The sequence below is a fragment of the Tachypleus tridentatus genome, chromosome 6, assembly GCF_004210375.1.
Source record: "Tachypleus tridentatus isolate NWPU-2018 chromosome 6, ASM421037v1, whole genome shotgun sequence".
Taxonomy (NCBI): domain Eukaryota; kingdom Metazoa; phylum Arthropoda; class Merostomata; order Xiphosura; family Limulidae; genus Tachypleus; species Tachypleus tridentatus.
The window spans coordinates 43,513,915-43,528,014 of NC_134830.1; the positions used below are offsets into that span (position 1 = coordinate 43,513,915).

The following is a 14,100-nucleotide window of genomic DNA, read 5'->3' on the forward strand; positions in this document are numbered from 1 at the left end:
ATGAAGAACTTCTCAGTGAATTACTACATTTATTAGGTTTGTTTGTTCACGTAAGAACAACGCCACGTTAAGCTATTTGCTGTGCCCTTTGCGGGGAACAGAAACCCGGGTTATAGCTTTGCAAGTCTGAAAATTTACCGCTGTCCCACAGGGACAACAGTTTCAAGTTACTTCGAGCCAAAGTCCAGAATATACAAAGAAGATAATCGTAAAGTAACTAGGATATGCTATTTTTATTTTATAAAGTAAAGTGATATAGATCTAACCAGGTCAAATTACCGTTTCTTATTGGGTGAACAAGGGCAAATTACAGTTTCTTATTGGGTGAACCAGGGCAAATTACCGTTTCTTATTGGGTGAACCAGGGCAAATTACCGTTTCTTATTGGGTGAACAGTTTAAAGAAACTTTCAAGTCACTTTTACTCGTTAACCCTTCAAACCAAACTCTTCTCTATTACAGTTACTTTACTGACCTGATATAAAATAAAAGAGGACTTTATTAACCAGTCCTCAGTTTTCCAGGACTTTAAAAAAGGAAATTTATTGAAATGTCTTCACCGAGCCGATATTTTTAGATATCCAATAAGACAACCTTCAATATTTCTATTATCTTACATTTATGGATGTTAAAATTCTTACGAATTCGTACTATAATGTGATAGTCGTTTTGTTGGTGTATTTAACGTTAGTTTAATAACAAATTACACTCTCCATAAAAAGAAAACATCATCATATAATTGACGAGAAAAAACAAACAAACCGACGACACACGTAGTTTACAAGGATTTTGCCTACATTAGAAATAGTCAACTATTGTATGTAAATGTATCTTACGTAAAACTCGGTTATTTCTTTGTATGTTAAAACGGCTGGTATGGGTATTAACACTTTTACAAATAAAGTAGAGAACAACGTTTCGACCTTTCTACCTGAAGATGATGTAGGAAGATCGAAACGTTGTTGTATGCTCTCCTTGTAAAGGTATTAATACCCATACCAGCCGTTTTGAGATACATTTTTACTTCAAGTAGGTTTCTCGTCATCAAGAATCGTTTTTTTTTTTTACCACTTGCTTATATTGAATATTTTAGTTGTGCATTCTGTAAGTGTAATCAAACTGGACATCTTTCTGGGTAAAATAAACTTCCTGTTTCTTTGTTTAATGTATTTATGGTTCTTCTCGTGTCTACTAAAAAAATCAAAATACTTTTAAGGATTTTACAAATTGTCGTTGACAAGTAGAATATCCCGTCTTTTCGGGGGCCTGATAGAGATTCCAAGTCTGAATATATAAAACCGTGTATATGTCATAACATTTCATGATACGTTGTTCTCTTGTGTCTGTAAGATATTTCAAAACTTATTGGTAAAATACTTCATATGCTACAGTTTTCCATGTGTGCCGTTTTCTTGGCTTCTGTGATATATTTTAATAATGAAATTGTAATACCATATATATCATAATTTTTATGTTAGCATATAGAACATTAATCACCCAGAGCCAAGTATATTATAGCATTGAATATAATAACGTAGATAAAAATACAAAGTCACGTTAATTTTTTAAAAAGGTTTTTGTGGAACTATTTTTTCAGAAGTTTGGTTGTGGAATTGTCTTTGAACAAACATAATCTATACTTACAGAAAGCATGACGAGTTTCATATAATAAGTTAACAGTAATCCACATTTACTTAGTGACATTTCTAATTGTTTTTCAGTGACCTTTGCTCTACGTCTACAACTTCAACTATCCACGTAAATGCCAGTTCAGCAGGCCAGCCAACGTGCGGACTCCAACCGTCGTCGACCAATCATGTATCACAGCGATTGTCCCCGTCATTGTGTGGACAAATGAATGAGATACTTTCCCGGGACATGATTCGAGAAATGCCATCGTACGTTCAGAAGCCAGTTGAAGACGTTGGGCTACATTCAGTGATGACCATGGTAAAAGCAGAACCAGGGTTCTTTCCGTCTGGAATGTTCTATTCGTCGTGTCCTACAACTTTTGAACCCACTCCTCTGCATCATCCTAGTGTCACCATAACACATTTTTAACAAAAAAAACTTTAAACTGTTTTTTCCTCAGTTCCCCATCAATATCAATATTAAACTGCGTATTTACAAAAATATATATATTATAACTTTTAAAGAAAAACAACAACAACTACAGTTAAAGTCAATTATAATGCATCGCAAATGACATCATGATCGAGAACAAACCGGAAGACAATGGAATCATATACTATGATTGATCTTAGTTACACATTCCATGGACATGTTACATGAACAATAGCTGTAGGTCACCTTCATAGATTGACTTGAAGAGTAAAGAATTTATTATGTTGTTCTTTACAAGCAAACAAATAATATATTCGTGTACTATTGATCACGCACGTAGATATATGTATATATTCACGCTGTACATTGTATTATTTTCACCTTTGACCACTATAATGTATACGGAAGAATTGGATACATGCCATATCCTCAGCTCTTGTGTCAGTGTTAATGTACAATGTTGTTTGATGAGTGATTCTTAAATATTTATTAATCTTATCTAACTTACTGTCAACTGTTTGTATTTTTCTTCACCTCACCTCTTCATCTACCTTCCCTTCCCATAAAAATATGAAAAACTTTTGTATAGGATCATCCGACCAAAGAGTTGTTTATAGGGTCACCCGATGGACATTCAAAATCGTATTTTGCGTGTTCATTGGTAATTATTTTAGGAATTTGTGGATACCAGGAGGTCAAGGAACGGCAGTACTTAAAAAACAAAAGACAATTTGTGTTCGTGTTCTCTTACAGCAGAGCCACATCGGGCTATCTGCCTGAGTCCACCGAGGGGAGTCTGTGTTTCAAGTATGCGCGTGAACCTTACTGCTACTACGCTTGTTTCTTTTGTTTATGTAAATCGACATGCCTGAAACAAAGAAACAACGTGGAGAGAAAAATGTGAGTATATATGAATCAATAAATAACACAATAAAATGAATACAAATAATATGAAGAGATTTGACCTTGTTTAAGTAACACATTCAATAAGAACTTAAACACTGCTATACAGTCATGTTCCTTAATTAAATCCTATTTCTATGTCAATATGCTGTTTACCCTTTATCATATCTATTTTTATTTCATTTCAAACAATTACACTTCAACTAGATATTATTTGTAAATATGTTATATACGCTATTCACTTTTTTTCACAAATATCCCCAGTAGTTCGTCGATAAATATAAGGTTTTTTGTTTTTTTTAATTTCGCGCAAAGCTACTCGAGCGCTGTCTGCGCTAACCGTCCCTAATTTAGCAGTGTAAGACTAGAGGGAAGACAGCTAGTCATCACCACCCACCGCTAACTCTTGGGCTACTCTTTTACCAACGAATAGTGGGATTGATCGTCACATTATTACGCCCCCACGGTTGAAAGGGGGAGCATGTTTGGTGCGACTGGGATTCGAACCCGCGATCCTCGGATTACGCTTGGCCATGTCGGGCCCTAAATATAAGGACTTATAACACTAATAAGTTTGGTTTCAATACACGTAATGACCACAGTAATGATGGCTCATTTGTACAGCTTTGCGCTTAACAGCAAACAAACAATAACAATGTGTTATTTTTCTTTATCGCTTCATTATACCTTGAACAACCTAAATATTTTATTTTCTCTCCCTTTCGCGAGTTTAATTTCAGCACAATTTACATAAAGATTTAGACAGTTTTCCGATTTTTTTTATAGCAGAACTGTGAGGAAAATGTGTTGGTGCGCCCTTAATTATAATTTAATAATTGTCTATCCCCTTCCAGTAGCACAGTGCTATGTTTGCGGACTTACAACTCTAGAAAACAGGTTTCGATACTCGTGGTAGGGGAAGCAAGGATAGCCCATTGTGTAGTTTTGTGCTCAACTACAAACAGACTTAATAATATGTTAGTGTACTGAACTTGCAACCTGCTAATCGCAAGTTCGAATCCTGTCGCCAAACATACCCGCCCTTTCAACCATGGAGGTTCTGTAACGTGACTATCAGTACACCTATTTGTTAGTAAAATGAGTGGTGTTGGCTAGCTACCTTCCCTATGGTTCTATCACTTCTAAATTCAAGAAATAAATAGGTTCTAACTATTGTACTAAAATAGCCTACTTCTGCACATGTATGATACAACAATATATTTTTTGGGTGCCAGAAAATGCATATATATTTTACGTGTGTGCATATGTATGCCAGTCAATGTATACATTATGACATAGATATGTTATAGAGTACATTTTGATCATGCAGCGCATGCCTGATATAAACTCCTCCCATTACACAAAAGTAGCACTAATATATATATTTATATTTCACTATAAATATTTCTTGGTGGATTTCGACATACAAGCTTCAAAACATAGTCTTGCAACAACCATCATTTTACACATTTCAGTATCATTCAACATGGAGTTTTATCTAATATGGCTGCTTATTCTTGTTATTGTTTTAAACAAAACTACTTAATGGGCTATCTGTGCTTTGTTCACCACAGGGAATCGATCCTCGAACCTTAATGCTATATGTCCTTAATTTTACCACTGACGCGCGGAATGACCAAGGAGGCCTATCTGTTAAGGACTAATGTGGCTTTTCCGTTGAAAATAAACCTAAATAGCTGCATAAGGTGTTTCATTCTGATATTTAATACAATTAATGAGCCTCCCACAATGGCTGAAAAGTAAATATGAAGGTTCATAATCCAAAAAATTGTGCTATACCCGTGGTAGACACAGCACAGATAGCAACAAAGCACACAAATATATTTCAACTGAGAACTTAATCATTTTTTGTCATTTTAGTTGGACAACTGAAACAATCTGATGTTTATTATTAAGCACAAAACTACATAAAGCGATATAGCTGTGCTCTGTCGACCAAGGAGATCGAAACCTGGTTTCTAGTGGTATAAGTTTGTAGACATACCACTGTGCCACACACATCTTTTTTGTGAGGACACTTTAACTAGAGATATGCTAATTCATTATTTAAACACCAATCGTAAAAATAAAAAATGACCATTTTACAAGTTTTCAGATAATTTACGATATTATCATCAACTCAAAACTTTATTTTTAGTATTCCAGAAAGTTTACGACTCTCAAAGTACACTAGATCGGTCTAAATCATATAACGTTCATGCAACAAAAACATGTTGAGAAAAAGTATTACTAAAGGGTGTGGATGCATACTTCTCTAGATTGTACTCCATATTTACCCGTGTATTTCAACATTGGTATAATGTTTTATTGTCTGAGGGTAATGCTGCACCAAAAACATTATAATGACAAATATTTTAGCAGGAGTTTGGAACCGTCCTGAAGCAGTTTCAACATGGAAATATTTAGCGAAAGCTTTCAACTTAAGAAATATTAAAGATTATCATAATGATTGAAGAAAATAAAGATTCCGTTACATTTTAACTTGATCTTTACCAGTTGTTTTTTATAATGAAAGTTTTAACGACTTACACAGATGATGAACCTAATTATATTGAAACATATCTGGACTCTAACCACGTTTTCATGTTTCGTCGTAAAGCTGTTACGTTTAAACCACACCCGCGTTTCTGCAGGCTTTCCCTGAACCATCTAGTGAAGGAAGATGACGGTTTCTCAGCGTTTGTCTTAAACATAATCTATAAGTGTCGTGACTGGTATGTCTTTGTAGAGAATAACATGATTATTCGTTTGGTTCTGTAGCAGCTTGAGTTAAAAAAAATATGTAATGGAACCAGCTTGTATGCACGTATTTTGTATCATTTCTTCAGACAAAGATCTCTTTTGGTCATGGAACAAGTGAACGAATTTTGCTGTCGTCATAAGACACCACACTTTGTTGCCACAGACGAAGTGCGACGTGTTGCAAGTCTCTTTCTGAATGGTCATTGTACCCAAAATTGATCCATATTCTTTTATTTACCTATACTATTAAATGTAAAAGATATATTATTCCTGGAAGTTATAAATCACTGATCCAAACACATGTTTATTATCAGAGTATATAAATATATTGCGTCGGAAAGAACTGTCACACTCACTTCCCAAAAGCGACAAAGTTTTGGTGACATCATCTACTTACAAAGGCTAAACAATGTTAAAACGTAGTTCTGAGACATTACGTTCTTTCGTGACCTTATATTGACTTTGGTTGTCACGTTATTTGCTGATCTAGAAATCCAAAACCTGTGTAGGCCAGTATTTACGGAACGTAAATTAATGTTGTTTTAATATGATATATATTAATAACATGATGGTGGAATCTTATATTAATGTCGTGTGTTAATTCATTTGTTTGTCCGCAAACTTCTCTTACAGTTTACAGCTCGCAGGACCAAAGTTGGCATGAGGTTTGGGAGTGGGTGGAGATTGTCCTTATCTATATGGTATACCTCCCTACCAACGGGGGATAAAACGCTCTTGAATGATCAACTAGTCATGATGAGTCATGAGAGAGAGTTTGTAAGGTTGTTGTACTGAAATATAACATAAGATATTTTATTCAGTGTTCATACCCCATTCCTCTTCAGGATCTCAAAACATAATATTTGAAACTGTGTTCATAACACCTACTCATAAACTAGCAGAGCTGAACTTGTCACACATTCTCATTATCACAAGCCAGCAAGACTAAACTTGTCATACATGCTCATGAACTACACGCAAATGTCCTTTTTGTTTTCGCGTACATTCGGTTTTGTTTTGTTTTAAATTTCGCACAAAGCTACTCGAGAGCTATCTGCGCTAGCCTTCCCTAATTTAGCAGTGTAACACTAGAGAGAAGACAGCTAGTCATCACCACCCACCGCTAACTCTTAGGCTACTCTTTTACCAACGAATAGTGGGATTGACCGTCACATTATAACGCCACACGGTTGAAAGTGCGAGCATGTTTGGTGCTACGGGGATTCGAACCCGCGACCCTCAGATTACGAGTCGAACACCTTAACCCACTTGGCCATGCCAGGCCAGGTACGTTCGGAAAGCTATAGAAGTAATTGGGAATAAATGGGTCTTGGTCGGTGTGTTGGGACGTCTTTGAGCCACGAGGGAGTCCTCTGAACATCCCAGCGAAGTGCGGATATTTTATGGTAAATTCACCAAGTGTTTCAATTAACTCTAATTATGTCAAAGTTTTGTACTCAGAAAAAAATATTTTTCTCATCTGCAGAAATTACTTTGTTTATTAAATGAAAACTTTAACATTTTAAATTTGCTCTGTAGAAATGAATAAGTGATAATTTTAATCACAAAAACAAGTTATGCTCAATGAGTGAAACATCTCTTTCCGGATAGTTTTTGAGCACAAATTGTCCAGTTACATTAAAACTTACTTTTGCCTTTGTGTTTACATTAACATTAAATTGTCTTCGGACAATTTGCTGATATTTTTCTGAAGACAAAAATGATGAAACAATCAGTTAAATACCATTATTGACTATATCAGAGTTTTGGAAAGTCAGTACTAGACAGTACTGCAGTACGTTTTGTTTTATTTTATAAATATAATTAGAGTAAATTTTGGAGTACTTCAGCTAGTCGTTGAATGATAATTTTGTTTCAGAAAAAAATATTAAAGGTCAAAGTGAGCAAACAACAAATGTTAGAAGCAATTAAGAAGAGAATTTGTTAAACACTGAGAGAACATTTCGACATCTTGTTTCACTGTTTTTATGCGACATGCCATTAGTTTAATTATTAATAATTCCCTAGCTCTAGTAACTTTGATATAATTATGATGTAAAATGAAACTTTAAACAGTTTCTTACCGGAAGGTGGTTCAAAAACTACTATAGTTCAACGTAATTACATGTATTTTAGAAAAATATAGTAAATTAGATATATTGGCTCACGAAAGTGTTGTAATTTATGATGTTTCGCAATTCCAGTTCAGATGTTCTTCACAAAGTAATATTTATTTAACTTTTTTCATAAATTCTATATAAAACAGTAAGGTAATAAATACAAAAGAAAACGAAAACATTCGTCATCGCTCATAAAAGTGTATGCGTTATCTTATGTGAGAATAGAAACGATATTTTTTATTTCTTCTACTGTTTAACGTTAAAACACACAATAGATTATTGTGCTCTGCTAAGAGCGGGTATCGAAACTCGAGTTTCAACTGTTTAAGCCTTCAGATGTACTGGTAAGCCACGTGGTGACGCATTGAAACTTAAAACTGATATTCAAAGTGGGTATACCAGTAAACATAGCTTGTGTTGACTTGAAATTTTGTTTTACTTCCAAGTGTAGCGCAGGCAAATATTTCGAGTATTAAGGGTCCAATTCCACTTCACGACAAACACAACAACCACGTGAAGTATTGAAGCTAGAAGTTCACTTTGTTTACGGATAGGTGCATCAAGAAGCGCAACAAGTAATAATGTGGAAATTGTGCTTCGCTCACTAAACTGTTGTATGAACAAAGTAGAGACAACAAATGTTAGAACTGAAATTTCCCTTCACTTAATAAGGACTGATCAGTGCAATAAATCAAATTCGAGTTTATGTTGATTTATCAGATTTTCGTGAGATTTGCACTTTATTAAATTAAAAAAATAAACATTAAACCAGTAATCAGACGAAAAGCAAAAAGGAAAATCTTCAATTGAACTAGCAAACATTAATTCAGGCCTTTGTTTTTCCGTTCAACTATTGTAAAAATAAAAACCGAAGCAATTAATTATTTTGTGATGAAATAGTTAAATAGTTGTATTTATTAACTGTTTCTACCTTTAACAGTTTCGTAACTATTTTTGAGGTTAATACCAACCTCCGTAATGTTGAAATAATGGTCTGATAATGTAGAAAATTAGAAACCAAAATATATATCACGTGTAAAAATCATGTCATATAGGAATGTTCATTTAATATACGTATAACATAAAATAGAAAAGTGCGTATAAAACAACGGCTTGTACTGATGCTTTTAACTGAAAAAACAACTCACACAAACAACTTTATCTGATACACAGACGAGAAGAAGTAAATATTGCACGTAGAGAGGAGAGAAGCTACTGTAATCCAAGACTACAACGTGGTAAATTCTATGGGTGTTTTGGCGTATGATCACCACAAATTCTGGTGTTTGTAGATTTCAAATAAAGTAATATCTAAGATATACACGATAAGACGCTGAAGGTATTAATAGGTAATCCATTCTTCTTTAAATTATGAATTAAGCAACTGTATTTTTGTTTGTAGTTAAGCACAAAGCTACACAATGGGCTATCACTGCTCTGCCCACCACGGATATTGAAACCCAGTTTCTAGCATTGTTTGTAGGTGTTAAAACTTGAATACTTAACTTATTGGTCTTAGGCCTACATTAGATGGTAGACTGAAAAACACTATCACTCATGGCCCGGCATGGCCAAGCGTGTTAAAGCGTTCGACTCGTAATCCGAGGGTCGCACCAAACATGCTCGCTCTTTCAGCCGTGGGGGCGTTATACAGTGACGGTCCATTTCACTATTCGTTGGTAAAAGAGTAGCCTAAAAGTTGGAGGTGGGTGGTGATGACTAGCTGCCTTCCCTCTAGTCTTACACTACTAAATTAGGATCGGCTAGCGCAGATAGCCTTCGAGTAGCTTTGCGCGAAATTCATAAAAACAAACAAACAAACAAACTATCACTCACCGTCAGTAGTTGTACTTACAGTATACATCATAACTCTAAAAAACAACAACAATGATTCTACAGTGAACTTAATTCAGATGTTAACAGTTGAGCTTTCATCTGCTAATGAAGAAACCATGCTAAATGATAAGATAAAGCCACTAATTCATATATATACTTGGTAACTATGATCCGAAAATTTAAGCAAATAAAAATCTCACAAAGTTTAGGTGTATTAAAGACCAAATAGTATTGCATACTCTCTCATTCAACATATACATAAGTTTAGACTATAGTCAATCTTATATTAAAACGAACTTAATAAATAAAGGGAAACCTTACGCACAAACAACCTCTCGTTATAAGTCGGTAATTTTCAAACTGTACCATAAATTTTGTTGTTTTTTCACATTTAAGAGCAACTTTTATCCAAACACACCAAAGTGCGTTTGAAGTTTATGTCACGTAAGTCTATACTCTGAACGCTCAATAATGCTTACAGGACCACAGAGAAAAGCGTATAATGAACCAATTATTGCTCAACCCAATTACACTGTGCCATCATTTTCCTGTTTGAAGAGTATATATCTACTTGTTACTCTCGAAACCAAAATTCCCAGGCGTGTTTTCTGGTTTAATGTCTCCGTCTCTATAAGTTTTAATAATGGAGGTTTGTAGTAATAAAGTATATAGAACTTCCTATTTATATAATTAATCAGAAACTACAGACACACAAAAAACAAATATATATATATGTATATATAGAGACAAACTCCCAAAGCATAAAACACGTCGTTTGAAAGCAGGCAATACAGGCTCAAACCATTTGTTATCACGTAAAACGTAATAATTAATAATAACACAATAACTGTGTATTCTTGTTGTTTAAACGTATTTACGTTACTTTTGAAACATGCTAACTTCTCTCACGTGCTTCGTGCATGTTACGTATGAAAACAAAAAACTAATCACATAAACAATTTTAAAACTAATAAAAGGAGGAGCTGATTATGGAAAAAAATCTGGTATTCATAATAACATCTATATCTAAGAACTAACGTTATACAAATATCCCTTTTTAACAAGTACTTTATAAAATAAATGAAGATTTAACACCAGTGGCTCTGCTGGGCATGGCCAGGTGGGCTACGGCGTTTGACTCGTAATCTGAGGGTCGCTTATCGAATCCCCGTCGCACCAAATATGCTCGCCATTTTAGCCGTGAGGTTATTATAATGTGACGGTCAATTCCACTATTCGTTGGTAAAAGAGTAGTCCAAGAGGTGGCGGTGGGTGGTGATGACTAGTTGCCTACCCTCTACTCTTACACTGCTAAATTAGGGACGGCTAGGGCAGATAGCTTCCGTGTAGCTTTGCGCGAAATTCATAAAAACAAAACAAACAAAACAAAACCAGTAGATTTACCTGGAAATCCAAAGTCGTGGTGTAATATTATCCAATATTAATAACTGATGTAGAAAAATCTAACTAAACGTAGTTTTGCTGTCATTTGATGACAGATGACAGTCTTTGAGTAGTTTTATTTTTTTCTAGAGTTATTTATGATACATATTTTATGAAATAATGTACAATACATATTGATATTTGAATGTTACATGTATTACGCCTGCAGTGTAGTGATTTTTTTGTCATGCGATAACAGATAATTAAATACGAATAAAATACCCTTTTCTTTCCTGGTATGAATAACTTGTATTTTCTTAATGATACGACAATAAAACTGTACAATTTTTAAAACACGTCAAAATTCCATTTAATATGTTTAAAGTTTTTCAAAGTAACTGACGTTAGCTGAATAGATATGGCCAAAAATAAGAACTTAAAAATAATTCTAAGAAATTAAGTAAAATGTTAACTTGCTTTTTTTACGTCTTAAAAAAGTCAATTTTACTTATTACACTTGAAAACATCAATAAGTTTGTTGACATATGTGTGATGTTCTGTATCTTAGAAATGTTTTATTTATGATTAACAAATTTAAAATGTTAAAGTTTACAGATAGATAAATACATTATTTGAAAACAATATTGAATGAGCAAATCAGTAAGTAATTGGCAACCTCAATCGATATGAGATCGCAGTGGAACAAAATGTATCATAATTACATGACCCGGCATGGCTAGGTGGTTAAGGCACTCGACTCGTAATTCGAGGGTCGCGGGTTCGAATCCCCGTCACACCGAAGATGCTCGCCCTTTCAGCCGTGGAGGCGTTATAACGTCACGGTCAATCCCACTATTCGTTGGTGAAAGAGTAGCCCAAGAGTGGGTGGTGATGACCAGCTGCCTTTCCCCTAGTCTTACACTGCTAAATTAGGGACGGCTAGCGCTGATAGCCCTCGTGTAGCTTTGCGCGAAATAAAAAACAACAACAAATGACAATGAAATTTATACGTTGGAGTCTTGTAGGTAATGTGAGACTTCAAAAACTGATCGCTTTCAAGAAATGTATCAATATTCTTTACGAATATCACTATGGCTAAATCATGAAAACGTGGTTAGATCGAGAATTTATATTTGCTAAAATGTTGGCATCCATTGTACCTAATGACTTTGGAAAACAATGAAGTGTGGTTGAATTTGGGGTTTTAGGTCCAGTGTTGTACCCCAGCCATGGTAAACGAAGTGTTATCGGATGAGAAACCATGAATAAAAAGGTGGCACTAACAATATAATCAAGAAATATCTTGTTTTGTTAAAACGATACAAGTCAAGTCTACACAAATTACTTCTACGACACGTTCAAAACTCTCATACATCATGCAGCTTTAAGAAATTTCGTGCTATTCCTTGTAAAGAAATACTTGTAGAGTCGCGGAACGTAGAGCCTACAGATTCTTGTGTAATAATAATGTTAAAACGGAAGCTAGAAAACCGTCATTCTCGTACTCTGAATAGTATATGGAAAGTATTCAGGGAAGAGTGGCGTGCTTTGTAAATGACGGCAGTCTTACAATAAAACCTTTTACTGCCAAAACTACACTGCAGAGCCATTGACGAGATTAAAGTTTGTTAGGCAGAGCATGACTGAACATAAAAATATGAATTGTGAAGGTGTGAGTGAAGTTTCAAAGTCTTTTTAATATTACAAACTCAATCTCAACACTTATACCTTAACATAACGAACTAGTTCTACATATACATTAGAACACTAAATGTCTAAATTTGGTTTAACAATTAAAACACTTCACCATATTGTGTCTTAATGTGACATAAAAATTAGATAAATGAGTGTACGAAATTTTGTAGAAAACAATTTGTAATAAATTTTATACTGCAAATTTTTTCATCGGTTTAAAACTCAAGTTTTCCTAACAGTGTGTGTGTTTGTTTTCTCTTATAGCAAAGCCACAGCCGGCTTTCTGCTGAGCCCACCGCAGGGAATCGAAACCCTGATTATAGCGTTGTAAACCTGTAGACTTACCCCTGTACTAGCGGGGAGATTTTGTTAACAGTTCTCATATTTTACATTTTACGTGTCCAATAAATATATGAAAGATTCATATATCCTGGTTTGCTTAAACTATTAACAATTGTAATTCTCATTTTAAAATCGTTTAAATTAAACAAGCAATACAAGTTATACTTCTCAGTATTTATTAAACTGAAAACTCAGTATTCAGTATTTTTAAAAAAGCATTACGAATTTAAGAAACAAAAAAGCAACATTTGACCATTCTGTTCGACCTGTTGCCGAAAGAGAGCTTTGAAAAGAACCGTTTGGTTGTGTTGCAGCGGTAGTCAGGTCACGTGACATCTGAAGTCTTGGAGATAATAGAGCATTTGGCGGTTAGAGCCATCACACCAGTAGATCAAGGCTAAAAAAGAGCGGGAGTTGGACCAACTTGATGACGTCTAACAGCTCTCCACAACAGAGGACGATGATGTGAAACACGAGCCGCTGCCCGTCTGCTTGATGATTACTGTGTGCAACCAGATCCGCTAATGACAGCAGTACTGTGTAACACGAGTACAGGGGAAGGGGAGAGGGGTTAATAACACAGCAGACTCGCTTTTCGATGGCAGCTAAACTGGGCTGTTTGGGGCCTTCAAAGGGATTGAGGAATGTAGAAGTAGGAACGTTAGCACTGTGCTAAGAATAAGCTTAATGTACCAAACAACGACAATACTTGACTCTCTCTCTCGCTGTCTTTTAATATAGTAGATACGAAGACATTGAAAAGTTGTTCCAGAATCTATGTATAAATCTTCCATCTCTATTTCCCTCTCTTTAAAGTTTCTTCCAAAATGTATCTGTACTAAAAATGTTAGGTTGTTAATATCTTGTCGGTGTTTTTGTTTGTTTGTTTTATGAATCATTTTCATTACATGAATAAGTTTTGTTCGATAGATATGAATCCAGTTGTTAAATTGGATAATTTCACCATCTTCATGTATATAACATACGTATATTTT

The 14,100-nt window shown here is 34.7% G+C and overlaps 1 protein-coding gene across 2 annotated transcripts in view; it reads left to right on the top strand.

Annotated features, from left to right (window-relative positions):
* LOC143252351 (uncharacterized) overlaps positions 1 to 13,635 on the top strand; it is a 47,920-nt gene extending 34,285 nt beyond the window's left edge. The window contains exons 2-3 of one of the 2 annotated variants that reach the window (XR_013028950.1): positions 1,721 to 2,963; positions 13,028 to 13,635. Coding sequence is in view for 1 of the 2 variants with exons in the window: in XM_076504335.1 (XP_076360450.1) it covers positions 1,721 to 2,060 (340 nt within the window). In the remaining variant the exon portion in view is untranslated. Of the gene's footprint in view, positions 1 to 1,720; positions 3,013 to 13,027 lie in introns of those variants that run through there. The other variant, XM_076504335.1, reaches the window with a different exon arrangement.
* The last annotated feature ends 465 nt before the right edge of the window (positions 13,636 to 14,100 follow it).